The sequence below is a fragment of the Symphodus melops genome (assembly GCF_947650265.1).
Source record: "Symphodus melops genome assembly, chromosome: 1".
In the NCBI taxonomy this organism is placed as follows: Eukaryota; Metazoa; Chordata; class Actinopteri; order Labriformes; family Labridae; genus Symphodus; species Symphodus melops.
This window is the reverse complement of record NC_136691.1, coordinates 32,026,732-32,052,973: the sequence shown is the minus strand read 5'-3', so window position 1 is coordinate 32,052,973 and position 26,242 is coordinate 32,026,732. Positions and strand designations below refer to the sequence as shown.

General features: G+C 41.5%; 1 protein-coding gene across 1 annotated transcript; it reads left to right on the top strand.

Moving 5' to 3' along the window:
• Positions 1 to 826: 826 nt before the first annotated feature.
• LOC306833078 (olfactomedin-like protein 2A) lies at positions 827 to 25,068 on the top strand. The gene is made up of 8 exons (XM_079358148.1): positions 827 to 1,120; positions 11,554 to 11,817; positions 13,985 to 14,092; positions 14,202 to 14,378; positions 15,150 to 15,396; positions 18,657 to 18,962; positions 19,151 to 19,336; positions 22,047 to 25,068. The coding sequence occupies exons 1-8, from the start codon at positions 1,052 to 1,054 to the stop codon at positions 22,649 to 22,651; spliced, it is 1,962 nt and encodes a 653-aa protein (XP_079214274.1). The 5' UTR covers positions 827 to 1,051; the 3' UTR covers positions 22,652 to 25,068.
• The last annotated feature ends 1,174 nt before the right edge of the window (positions 25,069 to 26,242 follow it).

Here is a 26,242-nt window from a genome sequence, read left to right as displayed (position 1 = left end):
ACAGGTGATGACAGGAAGTGAGCAGAGGTGAACCGAGTTGCGTGTTTCACAGTGCGGGAGCAGTCTCTATTTGATCTGCAGAGTCCCTTTGCACGTTTAAAAAAAAAAAAAAGCTGAAGACCCTTTCAAGAATACCTCCGACCTGAATGATGTCTCGATAGATGGTTTTGTGTAAAAACGACGACTTTAAGATGATGGAAGTTCCGTCGATGTTGCTTTGACCAACAAAGAATATAGTTTAAAAAAAATCTAATTTTGTTACAAAATTAGCAATTACCAATATATAAAATAGAAATGTGTCAAATATAAAGAATAATAAAACAGACAAAGTGTACAAAAGGTGCAATGAAGTTCATGTTAGAAAATAAATGTAAAGTCCAGTGAACTCAAGTAATTCACAGAGTTTTGTGAGTTGAATCTCCGAGAGGCTGAGACAGTTTGAAGAAGCCCCAAATCTTGTTGAACAATGGGTTCTTTCTTTTTATCTCCAGGGTTAAAATATGTGTCATGAGATAGTTTCCAAATGGTTGAAGAATGTTATCAATAATCTGTTTCTTATTGATGCCTATTATGACCTGTGCTGCTGCCGTCATGTTCAGCCTGTAAGAGATCTCGAGCTCACTGGGTTAAATACCTGAAATGTTTTTGAATATTCTGGATGGTGAAAAGTACGAATTATAGTAAAGTCTATATTAGCCCAAAAAGGAATTAAAAATAATGTCTAATCTAATAGCATTTTTGAACAATATTGTTACACAGAGAGACAGACTCCGTGTTCGTGGGTAAACTCCTCCCATCCGCGGAGGACAGCGGATGACAGATGATGCGCGCTGTGCGCCTGGCTGAAGACGGAGCGCGCGGTGCAGAAAGGGCGCACACTTCCATCCATACACAGAGAGGGAGAGACAGACTGACGAGTACTGTATCATCCTCCCTGCGTGTTAAGAGAATGGAGCTTAAATAGTTGGACCAGTTTTACCTTATGGACTGAATCCAGTGATTGCCTTTTGGGATTTCTTTGAACTTCACGCGCAGACACTCAAGAGAGAAAATGTGGAGATACACGAACTTGTTCGCTTGTGTGCTGGTTTTGTGTCAGGATGTGTCTTCACAGAGCAAGGTACGTACATGCAAATACTTTCTGTTCACTTTATGTCCTCGTGCATTCATTCATTGTGCTGTACTGAAACAAGGCTTAGCCTCTAATTCATGATGAACGTTATCCACTCTTGTCCTGCTCAACCTCACTCCAGTATTTACCTGCTTAACGACCTGCGTTATGGTGCCTGCGCCTCAGACAAATTGCTGACCTGACCAATACCCAACATTTTCCTCTGCCAGACCTGGACATTTTCTGTCTAATGCCTGCAGATGGTTCAGGCTACGTGTCATTGTTTATGCTTTAAGAGTAATCTCCCCAATGAGGGCTTTTGTGTGACCCAACTAACAGTAGGTTCATGTAATGATAGCTCCAGGGTGAGCAGGCCTGATGCCAGCAGAGTGTGGGAGAGATGGCACTCAGTAATATCTGGCTGTTCTTGTTTGTACAGCTGCTGGACTCTAGCAACCCCTCACTCTCCCTCAGCCTAATCCTGCTCTACAATCACTCACTCATACACCCTCCCTCCCTCCCCCCCCATACACACACACACACACACACACACACACAAGTAGACAAAACACATGTACAGTACGCATAGAAGACCAGAGGTGCTATCATACATGTATGGCCATGTATGGTGTTTAAGTGCTGAACATTTGCTGCTCTGGATGCAATCAGAGAGTAAACGTGTCATACAGTAGTTGACCTAGCAGTGATAATAAGAGGTATAGTGCTCGTGGTATAGCATAGAATCAGCACATGGGGGTTTTGGTTGCCAAAAAAAATTAGTGTGGAATAATACGTGGTCCCAAGTGGCAGGACACTGCATGGACATCCTAATGTCTAAACTTGCAAAGACATGTTTGACAACATGGTTTGTAGTGCCATGCAAACTCTTGTGTTGTGTTTTTTGTTGAACATGCTCCAGTGCACAAAGCACGCTACAAAAGGAAATGTTGTGTTGTTTATTTATTAGAACCTGACTGGCACGAGCTCATTCAAAACCTGTGGGGACAGAGTGCAAAGCGGACCAAATCCCAAACATCAGTGTGTGACCTCATTAATGCTCTATAGAGTCTGAAAGGGAGAAACTCCCTCCTGAGGTTCCAACATCTGGAGCCTGAAACAAGTGGAGGCAGATTTAGTTAGGAAATAATAAGATGGTAAACAAACCATTTTATTCCCTATATTTAATTAATATTGACATTTATGAGCTAATTTGATTATGCGTCACATTTGAACATTAATAACAAGACAGAAGTATAGTTTATAATTGAATGTATCCATATGTTTAACAATGTGGGCACTTGGTATCTCATCATCTGCACAATGTATTTGAGGTGTGTCCTAATTGCAGCGGCCCTGTTTTGAGTTCAACTCAAAGACTGTATAAAATATGAGCGTAGTCTCAGGGGCATTCTGAAGCTCACCTCTGAAGCCCTGTGAAGGCCTCAAAGTCACCATAATGAACGTGCAGTCCAGCTAACTTGTGATCAACCTAGAGACAGCAAATGTGTGGCAGCTGAGGCTGATCTTGAACCTGCTGGCTCACAGCCATGATCCGCCTGCCTGTCACTGATCTGCCACGCCCCAAATGTATTTGATGTATATTTGTCCTCTGTCCTTCACTAGAGGGCCCTTGTTTAGGTTAGGTTGGGTTTGATTGGTTATGTTACCTTACATTATACTATGTATCACGTCATGCTTGTTTGGGTTGGGTTCTATGTTACGTTAGATTAGGTTATGCTTGATGAAGTTGGGTTGGTTGTATGTCATGATATATTATTTTATGTTATATAGATGAAAGCTAATTTGTCATTACTAAATAGAAGATGTGATCTGGGCTTCCATTATTACATTTTTCTTGATCGCCATTCTGACTTTTTTTTCTATAAAAAACGAAACCCTGAGAAAACGCTGAATCCTCTGGATCCTCCCCTTTCTGCTTTAAAGACAAACAGTTATGGATCATTGGAGTGTTTTGATGGGTTTAACCCTATCAGCACCTTTTGAATCCAAACGAATATTTGCAACAAGTTCCTCACTGGCTCACTGTTCTTAAAGGATTAATGTCAATCTCACAGATTTGGTGCCTCTGCTTTGGAAACAATTTGACAATAAGCTGCCTTCATACTTGCACAAAACTCCTGAAAAACTCTGGATTGTCCCCCCCCCCCCCCCTGCCAGTCCCCTAGCAAACATTCGGTGGGAATTTGGGTTAGCTGATGTGAGAACACAGGAGGAAATATTTGTGTAAGAAAAACTCACCCCGAGCGAGCAGGAGGGGGCGTTGACACTTCCTGCGACCAGGGCGTGGCCAGACTCTTTTGACTGTACCATCATGTTTTCCGTTCGCCACTACAGTATGTTATTCTCTGCTCTCTTGTTGATATTGTGAATGTGTTTTCCTTCAGTAAGCATTGATAAAAAGGCAACATTTGTCATTAAAGCATCGTTCTCTGTTGCATCGCCGGGCCAATTGTGCCTCATTCATCAGACATCATGTCTTGCCTCCTGACGTACATTCACTTCCTGGTTTACTCCAACAGCCCTTGTCACGTCCTTCAGTTGTTAAGACTGAATTGTAAAACTTTAAGCTTTTTTCTGCAGCATCAACATGTCTCTCCTCACAACACCATTCCACATCCTGCAGGACCCCCACACCCTGCCTCATGGCCACAGGAGACACCCAGTCATAGTCTCTGTAGCCAGGCTGGTTGCACTGGCATTGCTGGGAGACAAAGCAGCATTGGAAAGAGGGCACAGAGGGCACCAGAGGGTGGCGTGGGAACCAGCGTGTGCACCTGCTTCTTGTTTTGGTTGTAAACAAACCAGAGGACAATCAGTTCAAGGTCATGTGGGGGCTAGAGAGAAGCAGACTGCAGACTGGGATGCTCAGGAAATCAGCCAGCAGAGAGAGAAGGGGCTCCATGATAAATAGTCACTTACAGGCTCTTTATTGTACTTTGTATGCATGGATGAATGCCACAATGACCATGAAATAACATTTTTCTATGCTGTGTTATGCCAACATGACTTCATTTAATTAGGGAGGTTTGATGAGTGTGTAAACATTATGAGACTGCAGACAGTCAGATCTCCCTGTTTGTGGTTAAAACAAAGCTGAGCGACTAACACCTCATTTCACTGAAACATTAACGGCCTTGAAACAGAAACGATTTTGAAGGGGATGGTTTAATGCTGGCTATCTGACATGGATGCATAAACTAGCACATGACCACGGCTTTACACAGTCTGACATCTGTTGGCTCTGATACAAAAATATCAATATGGATATTTTATGTAAGGCCGTTCTTCTTCACATGAGGAGGACACGTGAGCTGGAGAAGGCAACTGGACTTAGTTAAAGGTTTAAATAAGTCCAGTTGACTTTCAGGTCAAGCTTGCATTTACAATGACCCAGAAAAGTACACAGAATTTGAACTGAAGTCAGAGTACAGATGTGTTTTTTTAAACTGTTAAAGATAGAAATACTGATTCAACTAAGTGCAAAACACCACAATCTGAAATGTCCTCACAGTATTTAAAGTAAAACATGTCCTTCTCTTGGTCATTCCTGCTTGCTGTCTTGCTGCAAAAATAACTGTCACTCAAGTTGTATTTAGAGGACTAATAATGTCAAGTCATCCCATTAAAAACATTGGGCCAACCTCACCAGTATCTCCTGAACAACATTAGTTCTTTTTTTTCTTAAGAAGATTTCAAAGAAGACTTATGATGATGTATAGCGATATTCTCACAGCTGGATTTTTATCTTCTCGTGTTCTTATTTCAAAGAGCACTTCTGCTGTTCCCAATTAGCATAGGTAGCCCCCCACTAATGCCCATAAAAGGGCATGAGAGCAGAGAGATGCTTGTAGTAAAAGATAAGGTCGTGGAGATGCTTACCGGGCAGTTGAAGATGTTGTGATTGGAGCATCGGATGCTGACGGAGAAGAAACTTGATGAGTTGTCAAGTGGATGTTCTCCTGCAGGAGGCCAGCAGCTAACAATCTGTTTGATCCATCAGCGTCAGGCACGCTTACACAGGAACACAAACAAGTGAACATAATGTATATCAACTATATGTGTGCGTTATTTATTTTAAAAGACCACTCTGATTTATATGATCATACTGTGATTGTAATGTAAAGCCTAAAATAACATCTGCAGTTTTAAATTAAAGCAATAACCAGTCCTTGTGCTCGTACTCGTCAGAACTGAAATGAGCGTACGAGTGCTTTTGAGTGTTCATAACTTTTGTTCTCACCAAGCAGCATCCTCCAGTCTTCAACTTTTTTTTTTTCAAACCGCTCAATTATTAGTTTAAAACTGTACGTGTTTTCCATAGTTAGGCACTTAGCTGACATGATTGACAGGTGGGCGTGATGTAATGCTCCGTCAAGAGGCTTAAAACCCGCCTCAGCTCCAGCTCTCAGCCTGTCGTTTGTTTGTCTGAAAGAGAGAGGATTTCCAACATGGCGGCTGCTGATGAGCCTCTGAACAGATGGGTGACATCACTCAGACATCGTAAATTAATATTTACAGTCTGTGGTTCTTAGGAACATATCCCACAGGTTGAAAACATTTATGAGTCCCAGAATCTTCTTCAAAAGTTTGTAGGCAGGATTAAAGAACTTAATAAAGGTTGGCAAATGAGACTGAAAGCAACAAATTATTCACCTTTAACAGCTGACTTATTCACCTTTAACCTCGTGTTGGTCAAAGATGTTTTATTAATCAGACACCTGTTCTCAGGAAAAGTTTCCACCTTTTGTTTCATCTTAAAACATGGCATGTCCCTGGTGTTTCATCTGACATACCTGATAACTGAAGGCTGAACCACACAAACAAAATGTATTCAAGTTAAAGTATTGATAGTGTGTTAGCATGATAAGAGACAGAAAGAGATGTTTGTTAACATGTAGGGGCTGAAAAAGTAAGAACTTGTCAGGAACATAAAATCTCTCAGATACTTAAAAAACCTACGTTAAAATGAAGTTTTTGTACTTTTGTTGTCTCCTTTCTTTCCAGTGTGATGTTTGTGAGAATGTGAATAAACGTACACTCAGCTGCTGTGAGAGAACTGAGAAGATAAATGGCACCGTCGTGTTTATACAGTTAATAAGAACCGTCTGCCAGTAGATCCAAATTAACAGTGAAAACAAGAGAAACAGCTACAACAACAAAAACAAACAGTGTACAAACAGAAGTCTGTGGTCTGACAGGGGGCTGCGGGGGTCTTGTCTGAGCAAAGACTCTTTGTGGAGTCTCTTGTAAACCTCTCAGCGACAACAATTCAGGAGGTCGCAGCATCGGACTCGTCTCAAGGACTTCAGTGAATCATTTCACCGGGTTTTATTCATAAGAAGAGAAAAACTTGAAAGTGTCAATTGAACAAAAGAGTGAAGAAGAACATGCTGGTGAACAGAAAACCTCATGTGCCTTCAGCTTTTATGTAATATTGAAATAAAAGTTGGTCATTTTAATCTTGAAAAAAATATCCATCTATGAAAAAAATAAGACAATGATGATGACTGCCAACAATCACTTCAGAGTGGGAAAAGAAAAACAGAAAAGAAAACTCAGTGTGGCAGTATCTTTATGTGCACAGAGCACAGAACATTTCCTAGCGTGTTCTCGGACTTCAGCCTGACTTCACATCAGTTCACCCCGACTTAACACAGAAAATATACGAAGGAGCAGGCAGGAAACTTTCAGCTGTTTGTGTTCATACAAAAACATCAAAACCGCCCGAATGGCTGAGCGCTGGATGCTGGACAAAAAGTTCAACCAAAAACAGAAGGAAGACGAAGTCAACACACCACAAGCTGCTACACTTTCTATGGAGTTTAATCATCAGCTTCTGGTGAGCGGACACCAAGTTTTGTGCAAGTGTGAAGACACCGCAGTTTATGCTCTTAGCAGATAATCTTTTGCAACTTAAGTGTCTGCCACCTATGATTAGACTTTGTACTAATACAGTAATCATGTGTTCTTTCTGTTGAAGTCACGACCCAACAAAGGGCTCTTTTTCTAAAAGTTTTGATATTCAAATAATGCTAGCTTGATGAAAAGAGGTCAGTGTCTCTCACTGAGCAATGTGAGCATTAACAACCTCTGCAGCTTTTAACACCTCCCATAAACATCTGCACAGAGTAATCATCAGGAGGAAAGGGATTGGCAAACGCTGTCATTCCACTCGTAGTTGAGGTCACCATGAATTAATTAATTTTGATGAATTAGAAGGTGCATCATTGTGCAGACAATGGAATCATAATATGAAGTGGGTTTCATTACAGAAGCAGGAGTTTGACACTCAGCAGATTTCTTACATTAAATGTGAACACATAAATGTTGTCAGTCCCTAAAGAGGATATTTCTGGATTTATTAAGACATGTTCCCTGATTTCATACATTTGAGTGTTTATTTAAAAGAAAATGTTTTGGAGTCATCCAAGTAAACAACACACACACACACACACACACACACACGGCTGAGCAGCCGATTGGACTGTCCTGTTGTCCACTCAGTATCTGCTGCATGTATGCCCTGACGTTTTGCATCGAGCTTGAACTTTGCTATGAAAGTAAATAAAAGAAAGATACAGTTGGTTACATCATGCAGTTTATGTCAATTTAGATTACTCAGAAATGTAAAAACTGACGCAGGCTGATTTGAATAAAAAAATACACTGTCTTACTGTAGATTGCTGACTGAAGCAATCTATACTGTATAATTCTACAACTTTTTCCCACCCCTCATGCAGACCCTTCAGTATGTGGAAACATAGCCTGTAAGTCCCTTGACTTTTAGAAAAGAGGATAAAGAGTGTGAGTCCTATGATGAGTGATCCTGCACTGATATGACTGAAAGCAGAGTATCAGGACACATAAACAGACCCAGCAGGAATGTAGATGTGTACCCCAAAAAGCAGCGAGTGCTCGATACACTTTGTGTTGAGCTAATTAACATCCCAGTGCTAATGCCGGTGTTGTTGTTTATAGTCTGAGCCCCCGACCTCCTGTTTCATCTCCAGTCAGGCCAAAGGCTTTGATAGATTTTCTCTCTTTGTACAAAGTTAATCTTTACAGTGGCCAAGTCAGACTGTTTATCATAAGCACCACTAATTAGATTAAAAATCAGGCGGACTCTTTGGACTGGAATGTGGATCCAGCTTTTGGTCTTGAGTACCTCTGACAGGAGATGATGTGGCTTTTAAAGGGGTAGATGGGCTTAAGACTGATTAGAGCTGGTTTTCATGGAGGCTTGTTCTGTGTGTTGGATGTGGGAAACTGGTTGAAAAAGCAAAGTGTTGTGGTTGGATTAGCTGCAGGACGTAGCAGCAGTCACAGCATTAATGTTTGTGTTTGCAGGCTGGAACAGGCAGTTAGATGTTTGAGCTTTGCCACAGGATACCTGCACTGTCTGCCCTTTTCTCCACACAGCTGTCGCCGTGATGGCCAGCTGGCAGGCCACTAAAAAGCAGAGGATATCCTTGTTTATATGAACGGGGCTGCAGATATAACAGGCTGGTGCTACCGAAAAAAGTGACTTTAACTCTGAGGCTAATGAATGCGGCAGCCATTGTGTAACACGTCTTGTGTTTTTAGCAATCTGGAGCACAACTGGGGTTTCACTTCATCACTGTCAGGGCGTGTTAGCTGTTAAAGGCTGCAGCGGTTGATCTAATAGAGCTCTCTGCGGCACGCAAGCTCTTTTCCTCCCTTTGTGCAGACATGAGTTCATGCTTGAGCCGTGTTCTTTTTGACCCGAAACTTGACTGCACTTGAGAGGTCAAAGCCGAAGACTCAAAGCTCAAAGCATGCGTTAAATAGTCCGAACTCTTAATTATTAGCACTCTTAATTGTTGCCTGTTCTCACGCTGGTAGGTCAGCTCGGCATGAGATGCTGGATGGTCAGTTGGACATAGCGGCACATTTGATTTGACAGCAGGAGGAAGAAGCTGCTTGGAAATGTGGAAGGATTCAGATTTTCTTGATGAGATGCAGCCACATCTTTCTCCTGCAGAAGCGCCTGCTCTGCTCCAGACCTTCTTGACCAGACAAAACCTGAAGCACCAAAACTAAATCTTGATGGAATTTGTGACTTCTCCAACTCAAAGCAACTTAAGCTGATGTTGCTATGCAGCAGTCGGAGTTTGACTGGGGTTGAACAATGAAGCTCAGCGTGGCCGTAGGCATAGTCTCTGCTAAAGAAGTTTAATCTGCTAATCCACTCTGTTTTCATGGGGCTGCAGGATTTGTCAACCTGCTGCCTTTTTCGCTTGACATGGGTCAGGATTGGCCCGGCTCTGCACACAGGAGACCTGCCCCGTATCAGACCCCCTCCCAGTGCAGTTGTAATGGAAGGGGAAGCACGAATCCCTTTCACATCTCCCCCCCTCAGCCAGCCTGCATTCTTTCACTAATGAGCCCCCCCCCACCCCACACACACACACACACACACAACATCTCCACTTCCACCTCCCCATTACCTTCCTCCTGCTGCTGCCCTGCTGAAAGATTTCTTGCATTGTTCAGATTGAAGTAATGTAACACCAACATGACCAGATCCCAACACCACACTCCCACACAGTGTGACTGAGCTCACCCTGAATCAGCTTTCAATAGTAATGTAGAAAATATACTGCCTCATGTTTTGTTTATTTTTCTCATCACACTCAATGTGATTTCAGGTTGCACTTTTAATGACTTGAATGACTCATAAGTATGTATCTAGTTTACTTTGGTTATGTACAAAAAGGCTGTACTGTATGAAGATTGCATAAAGTTGTGTTGTTGCAGTATGAGCAGTCTGAAACAAACACGGTGGAAAAGCCTCAATTGATCGCCGTTAATCAGAGAAATAATGTAAAAAGCTTAAAGGCACAGTATGTAAATTCCACCACCAGGGGGCTCTCAATCAATACAAAGACAAAAGATGACGATAAGGCTGCACATTTGAAAACTAACTCCATGTTTTCCACAATCAGGATGAACGGGGTAAACCGACCTGAGGAGGAGCGTATGTTTACCGACGAGGTCTCCCTGTGTATTGACTTTTTTTTTATCACAGCAGCATTTACAGCGACAGAACGGCAGCTTTCAGTAGAAGCTCTAGCTGCTTTAGGTATACGGTCTTTGATGTAACATGCAGTGTTTCCATGGCAACAACAAACTGTTGATCATAGCGGCTCACCATGGCCAACAGCTATAGCTATAAAATTAGGGATTTATTTGGCTTTGATAACTGTTGGAAATATTTGAGGCGTTCAACAACAACAAACAATCTAACAAAGTCCATTTTTAGTGATTTGAGATGTTTAAATGTAAACATGCAAACTAAATTCTCCATATTGTACCTTTAATCACACAGGTCACCTTTAGAGAGGCATATAAAAGTCAAACTTTCACAACATAAATGAAGCTAAACAAGCTTTTAGGTGACTCTCTGATTACATTGTTATCATATTATTGAACAATGTTGTCGCACATCCCATGATTTTCTGATATCAAGCAGGCAGTATGTTCTTAGTATGAGTAAGTATAAGAAGGTTTCACACAATCTCATTTCATTGAAAATACATTTATTCAGATAAATCAGCTGTTTGATATGACAGGCAGTCGTTGCAACTCATTTTAAAATGGTTTTCAGTTTCTTCATCTAATTAACCGTAAATCCTCCCTGAAGTGATGTAAAATGGATTTTCACAGAAATAGTGAAGAGTCCTTAGTCCTTATCTCGCTCTGCTGTCTCGCCCTCCACATAAACACGCCATCAACTGGGCAGTAAATCTTTGAAGGTGAATTCTTGTGTAAAAGCGATCTCTACTGCCAGCTTGCACTCATCTCTCATAGGAAGAGAGGAGAATGTGTGCTGCCCTGCATCGCTTCCTGTTTATAAAGTTAGCCATGACCGTGGCCCTGCCAAAGCTCTGTCATCATGCATGGCAGCCAAAGGCCAGCTGGAGGTGCAGAAGTCTTTGTGAGTTATGTTTGTCTCGGAGGCTTTCCTCTGAGTCACACCGGCTAACATTCAAAAGAGGGGAAGCATGCGGTTATTCTTCAGGATCACTTTCCTTCCCTTGTTTTGGTTTCCTGCAATAAAAAGTGGATTTATTATTCATGGAAGAGGTGAGACAAATGGAAACGATGACTGAAAGAAGTCCAGATTCACTTGAGAAAGGAGAAACAGCACACCTAAGCATGTGCGGATAAAAACTTCGAAAACAATCTCTTGGGTTTGGATAATTATACAGTGAGATCCAGAACATGCAGGTGTTCACATCTGGCTCAGGCCTGAAAGTTTTTGTTAACATTGCAGTGACGAGAAACATTTCTCTCCGTTTCAGTTAAAAAATGAAAAAGAAAGGGATTATTGTGGCGAGACAAAAAGGACTCAAAATACCTTTGATTGGAAACTGAAAAATTCCCGTCCTGTCTTTCAGATCTTTGGGGAGACAGAGCCTGTCCGGATGACATCAGAGGGCTCGGACTGTCGCTGTAAGTGCATCATGCGTCCTCTAAGTAAGGACGCCTGCCTGCGGCTGCGGAGCGGCAGTGTACGTGTGGAGGACTTCTACACGGTGGAGACGGTCAGTTCTGGATCGGACTGTAAGTGCTCCTGCACGGCCCCGCCCTCCTCTCTCAACCCCTGTGAGAATGAGTGGAAGATGGAGAAGCTGAAGAAACAGGCCCCTGAGTTACTGAAGGTGAGCAAAGAGGGACTTAAAGACTTGTACAAAACATAAAATCAGAGCATCTTTCAACATTTTTGGATGCTTTTTTTTTTTAATTATAAGATGCAGGTTGCTCAGTCCATTTACAGAGCTGGGCACATATCCGTTAATCAGTCAAAGATTAATAATAGATTACTAATTTTCTCCTGACTCTCCCAATGAGATTAGACTTCTGACCCTGTTCTCCTTTTTTTAACTGACACATCTGTATAGAGGTGTGGGGAAAAATCATAGTTACATGGATTCTTCAAGGCTTGCTCTTTAACTCAGTAGAATGCAAAATGAAGCAGTAAAAAATCATCCACACTCACAGATTACTGGAGGAGATCGTGAAGTATGTACTGATTCAAAAATAGAATTTGAATCATGAATCCAGAATCGTTTGAATAACCGATAACAGATACATCTGTGTCATGAGGAATGCAGCTGTTTCTAATCTCATTAACTGGAGTAGTCTAGGACAGTGAAGGTCCTGATTGGTCAAATGAGGTGTCAATCAGAAGGTCAGAGTGCATAAATTAGTACAGAGAATACAGTCGATTAATGGCAGAAATGTTGAAGCAATCTGTGGGTTTTTAACCTCAGTTAAATATTAACAGAATTCACTCCAAGCTTGGGTCACCCCCTGTGTGCAGACCCCACACCCTGATGCTTCCCCATTAGTGCATGGACAGGTTCTGTAAACCCCAATTTCCTCTTCAGGATTAATAAGGCATATAACAACATTAAGAGGATGCATGAACGCCGACATAACAGAACTTCATGACTTTAAAAAAGTATTTCATTTCAACAACACAATAAATCCAACAGAATATTCAGTGGCCATTTTCAACGTCTGTTTGCCCCTGGGCAAAGATCAACAGGGGTCCCCTCCAATCACCATTATGTCTGCCATTATCCTGACGCCCTTCCGCTTTCTTTTATCACTCCCTCCCAGATAATTCGACTTCATATTCCTTCAGTGACATAAATGAACTTTGGTTTTGACAGGAATAATACTATCCCTCACCTAGGCAGAGCATTCAGAGTGAGTGGTGTCAGATCAGGCCCCCTCAGGGAGCTGTGCTTGCTAAATGTGCACGTTTTGAGCGACTGATGCAGTTTAAAGTTTGTAAGGACTCAGGGGCCCATATTAGCCTGGGGCCCCAAACAAGGGCCTGACTTGCCTGTTGACAAGCAGCGCCTGTGTTTACTAGCATGGTCGAGTTTTGCACCTTGCGCTTTATCTGCAGACTTACCTATGACAAATGATTGATCATAGACGGAAAGGCATTCGAAGACCTCAGCTGTGCATTAGTGTACGTCATGGTCTTGCATTAAGTCATGCATGAATTATTCTCATTTCTTGGGCATTCCTGATAGTTATCCATTAATAATCAATTGATTCATTAGTGGGTTATTTTCATGTAAGCACTCTTCATGAGTTTGAGTTCTCGGTGATTCATGCGTCCTGGGATGCTAGTAGCCTACTGGTTAGTGTGCTGTGGCTTCAACTTGTAGCTCCTTTGCCTCACGTATATATCCACTATATCCACTTTCCTATCTCCAGAATAAAGTGATGATTGAAGCGTCCTTGTAAACTACATTTAATAATCTATAACGCATAGATGTGAGTAAAGTTTTTTACCATGAAGATATAAAATGGGAAAAAAACACAAGAGAACATAAAAAAGACAAAAGTGAGACACTTAATTTAACAAAGAGCCCTGACAGTTTCAGCAGAATAACAGATTGTTCTTTCACTTTCTGTGACCTTTAGTTTCATTTCATCTGACGTCTCATGTGGACACGTTAGCACGTCTTTTCACAAACTTAAAGCACATTTCGTTTCTTACAGACGCTGTAAAACTAAAGGCAGATGTTTGATCTGACTCCACTTTAAACTATGGATTAACCCAATAAATCTCTGAGGGACACGATTATATTCAAAAGGAAAGGTATAAACGAATTAAGGCCCGAGACCAAGAGCACTCAACTTTGCCGCTGATAGAGTACGGATGTCAATATTGGGAATCACAGCACATTTTTCAAAGGGAACTTAAGCTTATTACTGCAGCTGAGGCACATAAAACTGTCAGGTTTGTATTCAGTGGAAAGTGAATAATACAGTTTCTTCTCCCTTCATGGCTTTAATGATCAGCTGCAATCTATGGTGGACCTCCTCGAGGGAACCCTTTACAGCATGGATCTAATGAAAGTGCACTCCTACATCAACAAGGTGGTGTCTCAGATGAACACACTAGAAGAGGTAGGCAAACAGCTATGACTACGACTCGTCTTCTTCCACATGTTGTTGTTACAGGATCGGTTTTTGCTCATTTACCATGTGATGGATAGTGCCAACTGTTATCTTGCAGACAATCAAGACAAACCTCACACGAGACAATGAGTTTGTTCGGGACAGCATGATGAGCCTCACCAACCAGTTCAAAAGATACGAGAACTACTCCAACGTTATGATGAGCATCAAGAAGGAGATCTCCAGCCTCAGCCTGCAGCTGCTCCAGAAAGACTCAGCCGAGAGCAAAGCTCAGGTACGAAGCATCACGTTCTGTGGTTTTGTATTCAGGATGTGTAAGCAGAAGAACATGAACATGTAATACAGTACCTCTGGTAGCAGTGCCTACCAGTTCTCGTATTCTGACAATTGTCTTAAAGGTGGTAATCTCAGTTTACTTTATGAAAAGGTTAATGTGGCACTGTTGTGTTACACATTACAGACTTTTTTTTTCACCACTCCCTGATTGGTCAGAAACTATAAAAACAATGAAAAGTAGAATTGCTGTGTTAAGTCTGAACTTGACCTTTGTTGCTTTGGGAGAGGGAAGAGTGGGGGTCATGTTGTGCCGGCCATTAATATTTACAGTCTATGGAAACAACAGTAACTTAGCCATGGAAGAGGGAACTGGCTGCAGATTGAAAAGCAAATGAAAATAAGTAAAGGGAACGGTAAAAAGTAAAATGGTTGATGTCACATGGTGCATATTACTTTTGACTGATCAATTGAGCTGTAAGTGGAATGAGCCATGTAATGTCACAGGGGTGCTGTTATTTTATATCTCTGCTGCTGCGAGAGGCTTTACTGCAGTGCAATAAAAGTGAACAAAATAGTGTGTGGTTAATGGGATTAATCTCATCAGGACAAACACATTTATGCTGACAGGCCGACTGATGACATTAGTTATGATAGTTTCATTGAACACATCATCAACAGGGATAGTACACAACCTAACTTAGTCTGTCATAAACATGGTCCATGAGGCCAGTATGATGTCCTGACATAACCTAACTATTTTTGTTTGCAGGACACTAATGAAGAGAAAACCAAGGAGGCTGTAAAAACACCCAATAAAAAGAACACCGGAGCCAAACCCCCGTCCAAGCCGCCAAAAGAAAAGGTCATAAAGCCCAAGAAAGAAGTTGTTAAAGCTGGGAAACTGGTCAAGCCTGACCCGACGGCCAGAGCCAAGGTGGTTGGCCACCAGCCTGGCGTGGTGCGGGGCATCACATACTACAAGGCAACAAAGCCCGATGAAGATGAGCACAGAGGAGGTGAGTGATCTCAGCTTGGCCATGAACATCTCCCAGCAGCCCAGTGATCAGAGGAAGCCACCCTATATGTGCCTAGCACTTGAGCTGAAGATGCATTACCATCTGTGTGCGATCATGTGTTCCTGATCCATTGTTGATGTTGAAAATGATCCAAATTAGTTTCTCAGCTATCTGATTAGGATCAGCCAGCTGTCAGGAGCATTCAGCCAAAGTTAAGATCCATTTAGCTAGATTAGTTTCCAATGGGGGCTTATTGGACAATGTTGTTTCACACAAGTGTGAGATAAGGCAGTAATTGTGTTGCAAACTTAACACTGGAGCGCAAAGCAATAGAAAGGGAATCAATCACTGCGGCACACAAGATCCCCTCAATACAAGATTCATTCCAGTGTTGTTTTAAACACAGCTGGTCTGGTGAGCGAGGGGTGGGATAGCTGGTACTCATTTAGCAAGCAGGAAATCCAAATCTTTTATGACAAAGTACATAAAGCTGATGGAATGCTGTCTCAATGGTGCACTGCCATGTCCATGACATGCCTCAGCTTCACTCTTCACAACAATGTGTGGGGACCCTCACCAATGCAGAGAAAACATTTCCTGACTCCTTCCAATCCTCTTTAAGTCTAGTTGAGTGAATAGGTATGCAGTGTTTGCCCAGGGCACACGCACAATGCTGTCGGACCGTGTGTTCTGCCATGTACGTGACCTTCAGCGATCTCGGCCGCCCTTGTCAAAGTGCTGAAACCACTCAGCTGCATTTCCATAATCTCTGGCAGAAAGAAGGATGCTGAAACCTTTATTCATCCAGTGAGGGATGATACAACTCCTGACATGCCTTTCTTCAACTTTAGTTACAGTGACACACTTTTCACCGGGACCGGCCCTCCAAGATTCATTTCCATTCAAGAAAAGTTCATAAAAAACCCTCGAGGGAAGTCGTCCATCAGAGGATACATGGTTAAGTGCCTTCTAAGGCCCCATGTCCACCTACCAGTTGTTTTTAACAGACTGTTGTCATCGAGACAGGAGGGACGTGGAGCGCTTTTTTTCTCAGTGCAACAAAGCTGAAAAAATGCTTGGTAGACTAGGGGCCCAAGGCTGTGGCTCGCAACCTTTTTTCCTTGGAGCTCCACTATTCATATTTTATCTTTAAAAAGCTGGGCCCCCAGAGCAGACACTCAAAATATTATACATTACTGTCAATATTAACACATGTTTTAATTTGTTTCAATGATAAATGTCTCTTTTGGTTTTTTCTCTTTCAACATCCCAACAGAAAAGGCCCACATACAGTTGTTCTTCCCAAAAGACCGTTATAGTTATGAGAGTAAATCTACTTTTTACAACCTCAGAGCAGACAAAGTCTCTCCCTACCCCCCCTTCTGAGATCTTTGGCACCAACTCTTGGGGGGCTCAGACCCCTGGTTGCAAAACAATGTTCTGACAAACCCTCCCACTGGGGAAGATGTTGTAAAGTGCCCTTCAGTGAGACCTCTCAGTGATGAAAATGTTGGACAGTGCTCAATGGGTGCACTTCTATTGGATAAGAAATTATGTATGTGTTTCTGTCAATGTAAAATCTGATAATGAGCCCTTATATGGTGGTGTTCCAGTAGAGGAGACGTGATGTGCAGGATGCAGGGTTCCCTTAAAATGAGGCTGTCCTACATGCAAGAAAAGCATCTGTCCACTGCTGACATATAATCAGTCTTGCTCCTGCCTTTCATACATCCAGTGTCCATCACTGAGCCTTGACATGAGGACTTAATCACATAAAAAGCTTCTTCTTTTTTAAGAACCACTTAAATATTTATTGAAGTATCAGCATGATTTAAAGGGGACTTGGATCTATTTCCATAGTCAATCAACAAAACTGGTACCATCTGATGTCAAGCTGCTTTTCCAAACAACAATGTCATTTAAAATTGTCAAGGACTTAATCTGCCTTATAATAAAAAACAAAAGCAGAACAATATGCATTACATCTGCTTTTCAAAACAAAGCTGTCTTTCAACAATGAACTGGCGGCATCCTGAATGTTCTCAGCACATAGAGCCAATAGTACACTAGATCAGAAATATAATGTTTTTTAACTCACTGAAAATACATCATGCTTACTTTTTAATCTAAATACAATTTGAAGCTTCTCAATCCTTTCTAAAAGAACTGTAGAGCTTTCTTAAATCTCCATGCTGTTAAAAAATTCTTTGGTTGTCCTGCCCTCATCTGGCCCATATGTTCAGAGTATGTGTGTCAGGAAGATGCAGTGCTTTGAACCACTGATGTAATATCCCCACATCTGTCTGGCAGCACAGGACGTCGGAGTATGAGGACCAGAAGGGGAGAAGACTCTTGTATTTGAGTGAGACTGCTGCCTATTTTACAGCAACCGCAAGATACTTTTGAAGTGTGAAAACCAGAACGCAAGACACAAGCATCTGACCAATTTAGGTTGTAAATTAAAAATGAATGCCCATTTTCATATGAAGTTTTTAATTGAATGAGTGCTTAAGGCTGGGACAATAATTCAAACAAATTTGTGAATAAAGTTTGCTGTCTATCAGTCGGAAGGCAGAACTGCTTTTTTTTTTAATCTGCGGTCACTGTAACACAAAAGAAGCATTGCTCCACTTCTAAATAATACACAGAAGAAAGTGATAGAAACACTAGCATGCATGGGTTGTCGATGAAATTACAGAAACCATCAGATGGCCTTGTAATGACTTGGCCTGCACAGACACCGACGACATCCAGTGACAGAGAAAACTGCTTTTTGGGTAGTTGCCCAATTGTTGTTGGAACAGTTGATTGATAAGGGGTTACACCTCTTCAGAACACATTTGTTGGATATTGTAGCCGAGATCTGGCCTTTGGGAGAAACAGCATATTTTAGGGGGCTTGTGGTGTAGAGGTTTTTCTGGTTTAAATGCTATTTTTCCTTGTGTTTTTTTTATTGTTAAGAGCACAACTCGAAACTTGAATGTCAGTTTTTAGAGAAACTAATATCACGCTAATGTCATGACAGTCAATTGGCTCTGGGAATGCATGACAGCCTTGCATTTGATTTGTCCCATCATACAACTTGACCATCACTAAGAACAACAAACAGCTTGTTGACAACTACTCCCCTTTACCACCACTCATCTCGAACATTGCCTGGCCAATCTCTGCCATTTGCTGTGTTTTGAATGTAAACTAGCTTTTTAAGAGTGTTGTATTTGTTCTTATCTTACTCTGAACTTCCTCCCCCCCCCTCCCAGACCAGCCTGCAAAAACATACACAGTCCATCACATAACAGACAACCAGGCAGAGGATGGAGGAGCTGAGATGATCCTCGAGGCCATGGATGCCACTGCAGCTGAACCCATTGCCACCACTGAAGTCCCCACCACGACCACTACCACCACTACCACCACTACAAGGAGCACCACAACTGCCACCACCACAACTGCACCGACAACTATCACCACGCAAGGTGCATCAGCACCTGAAAGACCAGCTCCAACTATTGTGCTGATGCTTGACAACTCCAACAACAACAGTCGCCCCAGTCTGCACCGAGCAGGTACGTGATGAATACCCCTCTGTGGATAAGCTCAGTATATGGTTATATGTCTGCCATGCCCCAGGCAAAATTAGCAGCAGAACAACTTGAACAGCCTGCCAAAAAATATTTTAGTGTGAAATTGATTTTAGCTGGTGTTAATGCGAGTCATTCTGTTTGGGGGATTTTCATTTGTTTGTATCTTCCAGGCAAGATCCTTAACTGTGAAGGGACCCTGGCATCCATCGAGCAGCCAGAGAAGCAGCACAGTTATGGACGCAATGAGGGAGCCTGGATGAAGGATCCTCTGGCTAAAGACTCCAAAATCTACGTCACTAACTATTACTACGGCAACAACTTGGTGGAATTCCGCAACCTGGACAACTTCAAGCAAGGTGGGCCTTGCCGGTGTCTTTTGACATTGCTTTAGTCATCAACTATAGCCCTATTAGGTATCAGAAGTCCCACCACAGATACCAACAGCAGCCCAGTCATTGATTTACAACATTAATAGTGTAATAAGTAACACATTAAGGATGCACGTTAATCCAGTTATTGTTTACAGTTACCCAAGCTTGACCACCAACCCGCCACAGAGCGTCCAGGCGACACATTTTATGATCTATCTTTCTGCGATCTCACTCTGCGTTTTCCTATTTTCTCTTGTGCTCTCTTTGCCGTTGTTTTTCATGTGTAACATTGGCACCAGGAATAGTCGCGTTTTGGTTGTGTGGGCCATGTAGTACTGTAGGTACAGTCGGCAATTAAGGACCATGTGGTTGGTTGTGTAATTTATAAATTGGGCATAGGGGCATAATTGGGACGACAGACGTCTTCAGTGAGAGCTTATTCTTCTTAGGGCGCAAGCATTTTTTTATCCATTTCAAATTTGAAACTGCATTATCCAGAGTTTACATGTCTTTTAGCATTAAGACACATCAAGCATGGCTTCAAAGGAGGTTTCATTTCAGTGTCAACGGACTAAGATATACATTCAGTTTCACTGGTTATCTTTCAACCTTGAACTCTCCAATCTTTTGAACATATTGCTCTAACTTTATCACCTTGATCCATTGATGAAGCCATGAGTTTTCTCTCATAACATCGTTGACATTGATTGTAGTTGATTATCCTATGAGTTCTGTGAGACTGATGAGATCTGAGGAATGTAGGTTCGGGTTGTTTCACGGCTCCATTGGGTGGGAAAATCAACTCCTTCCACATCCAAATCAACTGAGGAATTGGATTACACTCTCTAAGAGAGTTAAGATGATCTCCCCTCACAGGACTCGGCTTGTTGATCTAGATGTGTTTGGACAATGGGCTTTCTAAATGCACTTACATGTGAGGCATCCTGCAGTGTGGTGAGCTCACAGCTGTGTGCGGATGACTAGGTATTTGGAGTTGCAGTGATGCCCGCTGCGCCCTGACATGTGCTCTGGTCTTTCCTTTGAACTGGGCACAGCGGAGAGGGATTAGGAGTGTGGGCTGGACTTGGGGATGGGGATGGAGAGGGGGTGTTCTGCAGCTCGTTGTTTTTGTCCTTTACTGGCTTTCCATTTATTATCATTATCTAAATCGCACTTCCTGAGGTTGGAGGTTAGGACAGCAGATAGGATGTGATTAGAAAGTGACACCTACAGTACACAACGTGTTTGCTCAGGAGTGAACCGCTAAAAAAAGCTGTCATTCTCACATGAAGCCAGTGTGTACACAGTCTGGCTTTGTAAAAACATTGACATTGGCTCTTTGAAGGGCATAATATCAGCAAAGCACCCAAACTGTTGGATGCATTGAACTCGTCATAGAGATACTAAATAGATAAGCACAATAACACAGCAGATAGATCTTGAACATTACAGGGGTTTTCGTGGTGCTGCAATCATAACCAGCTTGCTACATCAACCGATCAATTAAATCAATCTATAACAAATGTTATCACAAGACACTTTATAAAAGGAGCCAGTCTAAACCTACTCTTTGTTATATTATTTACAAAGACTCAATATTAATCCACCATGTTGCACAACAGTTGGAAGTTTTAGGTAAAAAGCTGATAAACTGTCTTTTAATAGGCAGAAACCTCGATCAAATATTATCCGGCACAAAGAATGGTAGACTGTTTGCTTGTCCCATAGATAATTCTTAAAATGTTAATAAATGATAAAACTAAATGGAAGACCAAAATACTCCAAATTTGAGGCGTGACCTATAGGCTAAGCTATCCGTAACCCAAACATCTACAGAGTCATTCAATTATTTTGTGATGGTTTATATCTATGTACTTTTTGAAATTGTAAGCTACTTGTTAGTTGGCTGGCAAGCTCCACTGAGTTGCTGCAATGCGTTTTATGGCAGTTAATGTTAAATGGACCTGAGCTTGTAGTCTCCGGACTACTCACACCGCTTTTTGCAGTGCAGGTCACACCTACACATTCACACAGTAATGGCAGTGTGAAATGCACATTCACACGCCGCGGGAACATTTTGAAAGTTAGGTGTCTTGACCAAGGACCCTTCGACATATAGCTCCAGAAGCTTGAGATGGAACGTTTGACCTTCCTGTTGATAGACAACCGACTACAACTGAGTCACAGTCGTACACAGTAGTACAGGCATACACAAAATTGCATACTATGAGCACATGTGTGAAGTCACACTGAGTATGATTTATTTGAAAGTATTGGATTGTGTACATAGCAACTGTATCAGAGATTAATCTTTCTAGGAACTGCAAATTAATACAACAGTCCAAATATGTTGTTTGCATCGCTGTTTGTACAGGAAAACCTGGATTTCGTTTGCTGCCATATGCAGATTTGGCAAATACTTGAGCCCTACAATGTATTAGTGTGGGAAAACTTTTTAAATATATCTGATCACAGTCTTGTCTTTGTTGGAACTACACTGGAGCAGCCATTTTTGATAATATCTCGAATTTCCCTCGGGATCAATAAAGTATCTATCTATCTATCTAATAGAAAATCTCCACATGGGCAGCTGTGGATGTTGATCAGTGGAGATGCATCAGAGGTGACACACTAGAGTTTTAGCCCGTCTTTATAACACAAACATCTATAGCTAACATATTTTTGTTTCTTGTAGGCCGATGGAGCAACCTTTTCAAACTGCCTTACAACTGGATTGGCACAGGACATGTGGTTTATAACGGAGCCTTCTACTACAACAGAGCCTTCACCAAAAACATCATCAAGTATGACCTGAGGATGCGATATGTGGCTGCCTGGACTCTACTGCATGACGTGGTTTACGAGGACACAACCCCATGGAAATGGAGGGGCCACTCAGACATTGACTTTGCAGTGGATGAGAGCGGCCTGTGGGTTATCTACCCTTCTATGGACTACGATTACAACCAACAGGAGGTGATTGTCATCAGTAAACTAGATCCTGGAGACCTGTCATTGAAAAAGGACACAACCTGGAGGACAGGTCTCAAGCGGAACTCCTATGGGAACTGTTTTATCATATGTGGTGTCTTGTACGCTGTTGATGTGTATAACCAAAAGGAAGGTGAGGTGAACTATGCTTATGACACTCACACCAACACTGAAGCCATCCCACGTCTGCCCTTCACCAATGAGTACTCCTTCACCACTCAGATAGACTACAATCCCAAGGAGAAGGTTCTGTACGCCTGGGACAATGGCCATCAGCTCACTTATCAAGTGAACTTCCTTGAACAGTGAGGTACAGATACACTGCAGATGTGCTCCGAGTTGGCCTGCCATTATGGCACCTTAATCAAAAGAACATACTCAGACTTGACAGCCTAGAAGCAGCCATATTGGACTCAACAAGACAAAGGATGAACCTACACCAGCCTTCCACAACCAATGCATGCTATTTAAACAACTGACCTCACTGAGTAATGCTCATACATACATTTAAATGTGTTTTGGGATTTGACTGTACATTATGTCTAGAAAAGAGAGCAGACAGTAAAAAAAAATCTCAAAGGTTGAGTCAAACTTTATGAAAGAAGAAAGTGAACTGAGGGAAGCAGAGAGATTTATTTGTACATTAATATGGTTGATCAACAAGCCTTCAGATTGATATAAAAAGTTAGCATCAAATGGAAAAATATATTTAACGTCTAATTTCAGTCAGTACACTTCACAGCTTGCATTTTGGATTTTTCTCTTAATATCATTTTAGTGTTTTGTTTTGTTTTTTTAATCAGAAACATCCTTGAGTCAATAAAGGAACTAACGCCCCAGCAAAAATAGAGCATTAGACATCGAAACACTGATAAAAGTGAGTGACTGCAAAGTCACTCAATGACCTAGTAACAAGTCATAAGTAACAATGACCTCACCCGCTAGACTTCTGTTTAACGTAGCACATCTAGCGTTTGTGAGAATCACTAGGTTTTCACATTTTGGATTCCCTCCTTTTTTATCCTTTGCCTTTTAAAAGAACAAAGCTAACAATATTTGTCTCTGCCCTCGACATCTAACTCACCCAATAAACCACAGTTTCCACTTAGTGGTCAGATTTGGTTCAGTACAATTTGGTGCGATAAACCATAATCTTGCTTACATTTCCACAGCCAACCGTACCCTTACACGTCACTAAATCACAGCAGCACAACATAGTGTAGAGAGCCAATACATTCAACAAAAATAAAAGGTGACACAGTTAATAAAAAAAAGATAAATGATTCATAGGAATGTCTGCATCTCCAAAGTTGTACGGGGGCAGTGCACTGACAGAGTCGCTAAAAGCAGAAACAGCTTTGGCTTGGCACCCCAACAGAAGGCTACTAAAAAAGGATGATACTGATCCGTTATTTTGGTACCGTTCCCAAATTTTGACAATCAAACCGCCAAAACATGTGTACCATACAGGGACAAACTGAACCAGACTATTTTTAAAATTAAGTATCTGCTTTTGTTTCACTTGCTCATCTATACTCCATCCTATCACCAAGCACTTTGATCATGAATCTGCGTTCATTATTATTCCGGCCTCATTGTGCTTGCCTGTTTTTCTTTTTCACTGATATTTTTTGGAGGGTTTAGTAGAGGGATGTAAAATAAAACACAATTGCACAGATTTCTAAACTCAATATTTTATATTTAGCTAAAATCATTGACCTTACCATATTTCTTTTTTTCTCATTTTCAACGCTTCTTGTAAAGTTTCTTTGTTTTGTATAAAGTATTCAGCGTTTGTTTTGTCAGTAATATTTGCATAACTACTAAATTGGTTGTAATTCTTTAATATCTGAACACTTTAACCTTGGAAAACAGGATAAGTCAAACTAACACTCCCCTGTGCCATTAGCTGTGTTTTCTTTAGTAATGGACATTATAAACCATGTACGTCATTATTTTGAGAATGACTGAGAGACTTTTAGAAAGGGCTACCTCACCAAGACCAAGTCATGAGTAAGACCAGGACTAGTGAGTCCAAGAGAGTCTGTAACACCATCAGTGAAACAAAAAAAGAGTATGGTTCCCAAAATACCATTAATACATTTAGCTTAGTAGCATTTAGCTACTTTAGCTTCCTCCACCTTCACCACTTTTACTGCCATAAAAAGTTGTCTCTACAGTTTGTATACATTAGTGCGCCATTAGAAATGGCTTCGTGATGTTCTTTGAGCAAACAAATTAAAACAAAGTTCAGCTGAAATCAGCTTCACTGTCTTAAATCAGAAAGTTAGCGACTTGGCTCTATGTCCTATCTTGTAATTGTTTAACACAAACAAGTTACTGGTTCCACTTAAAGTGGAACAGTTGCATCAATTCACAGAAATAATGTTATAAATGACATAATTACATAATGGTTATGCAATTTTGTGAGTTCTGTTTGTCTGTAATGAAGACAAGACCAAGTAAAGATGCAATCGACTCAAAGACGTGAGCTTTAAGACACATGAGGTAACTCTTAGAGCAATTTATACTATGTGTTGGTCTTGCACACCATTCAGGATTTACAGTTATATTATTAAGCTTGTTCACAAATAATCAGGAGTGTTTTGTTTATTCATAACTGTTTTCTGATTTCAATAAAAGTTCAAATAAAACTCTTGAAATGTAACAACACTTGAAAGCAGCTGCGTCTGTGCTATGAAATAAAATTTCCAGTGGAAAAAGTCTGTTTTATAGAGTTTTATAACTCAACCCCCCATGTCCCAATAGATGCCATGGGATAGCTGCACTCGCCTTGCACTGCTCATGTTGACGGGATAATGAACAGTGACTCAGATCTTCTGATTCCTGGACAACAAAGCGCTCATGAGCTGTGTTTAGTTCTGGTGCAAAGGTCACCATGCTCTGCTTAATTTCATTCTCAAAGTACACAATAAGGAGCAGCTCGGGTCATGGTAACAAGGTCATGGCTGCCTGATTTCTTGGCTGTGCATTTGAAAATCTCGGATATCAGATTCAAGGCTTGCAATTCTGGAGGGAGACCTTGAGAGAGCAGAACGGTAGGTGTGTTAGGTCCACAAGTGTGATCCTCATTTAGCGGAAGCAACTTCCCACTTCTATTTAAAGAAGCTCTGCATTCACTTTGTTCCCTTTGACATCCAGATAATAATGTTCATTAATGAGTGCAAGGCAAGGCCGTAAGTCTTACAAGGGCCACACTAATGGTGTGCCCAATCATGAACTCTGTCACGAAATGTTGACATGCTGTTGTAATGGAACAATGATGTCCACGCTAGCTGTGGTGATGAACACTGACAATTCACATGACCTATGCTGCTTCCGTCTCAGGGCCTCACGGCAAACACAAAGGCTGTCCTGTTGTTAAATCAGCGCTCAACTTGATCCTGTTCACATCAGCAGGGCCTCTGCTTTATCACCGTCATCATGTACCATCATGTCCTCACAGGGCCTGGATGTAAATCCTTTGTCCCTACATTATATGCTGTTGTGAAGCCAGGAACTGCACTGTTGAGCCATATCATTAATGTTCAAGAGGTCATTGGTTTAACATAGGAAGAGGCTAATGTCCGGACAACCAAAGGAGCAAGGATACATTGGATTAGTCAGTACGTTTACATGCATGGTTAAGTCCAGCTATGGTTATAGCTTGATCAGGCCACTGAAATGGAATACTGTCCTTGAAATGCAAGCACCGAGGAAGAATCGTTATAATGACAAACAAATGTCTGACTTTTAACCACGATTGTTTCTTCTGACACTCTTGTGGTTGACCTTGCTAATAAGTTAGCAAACTGCACTATTTTTAAGGTGGAAAGATTGTTCAAATGAGATGCATGCCATCCCTCTAGCTTATGGTCATATACTGGAAGCAGTCAAAAA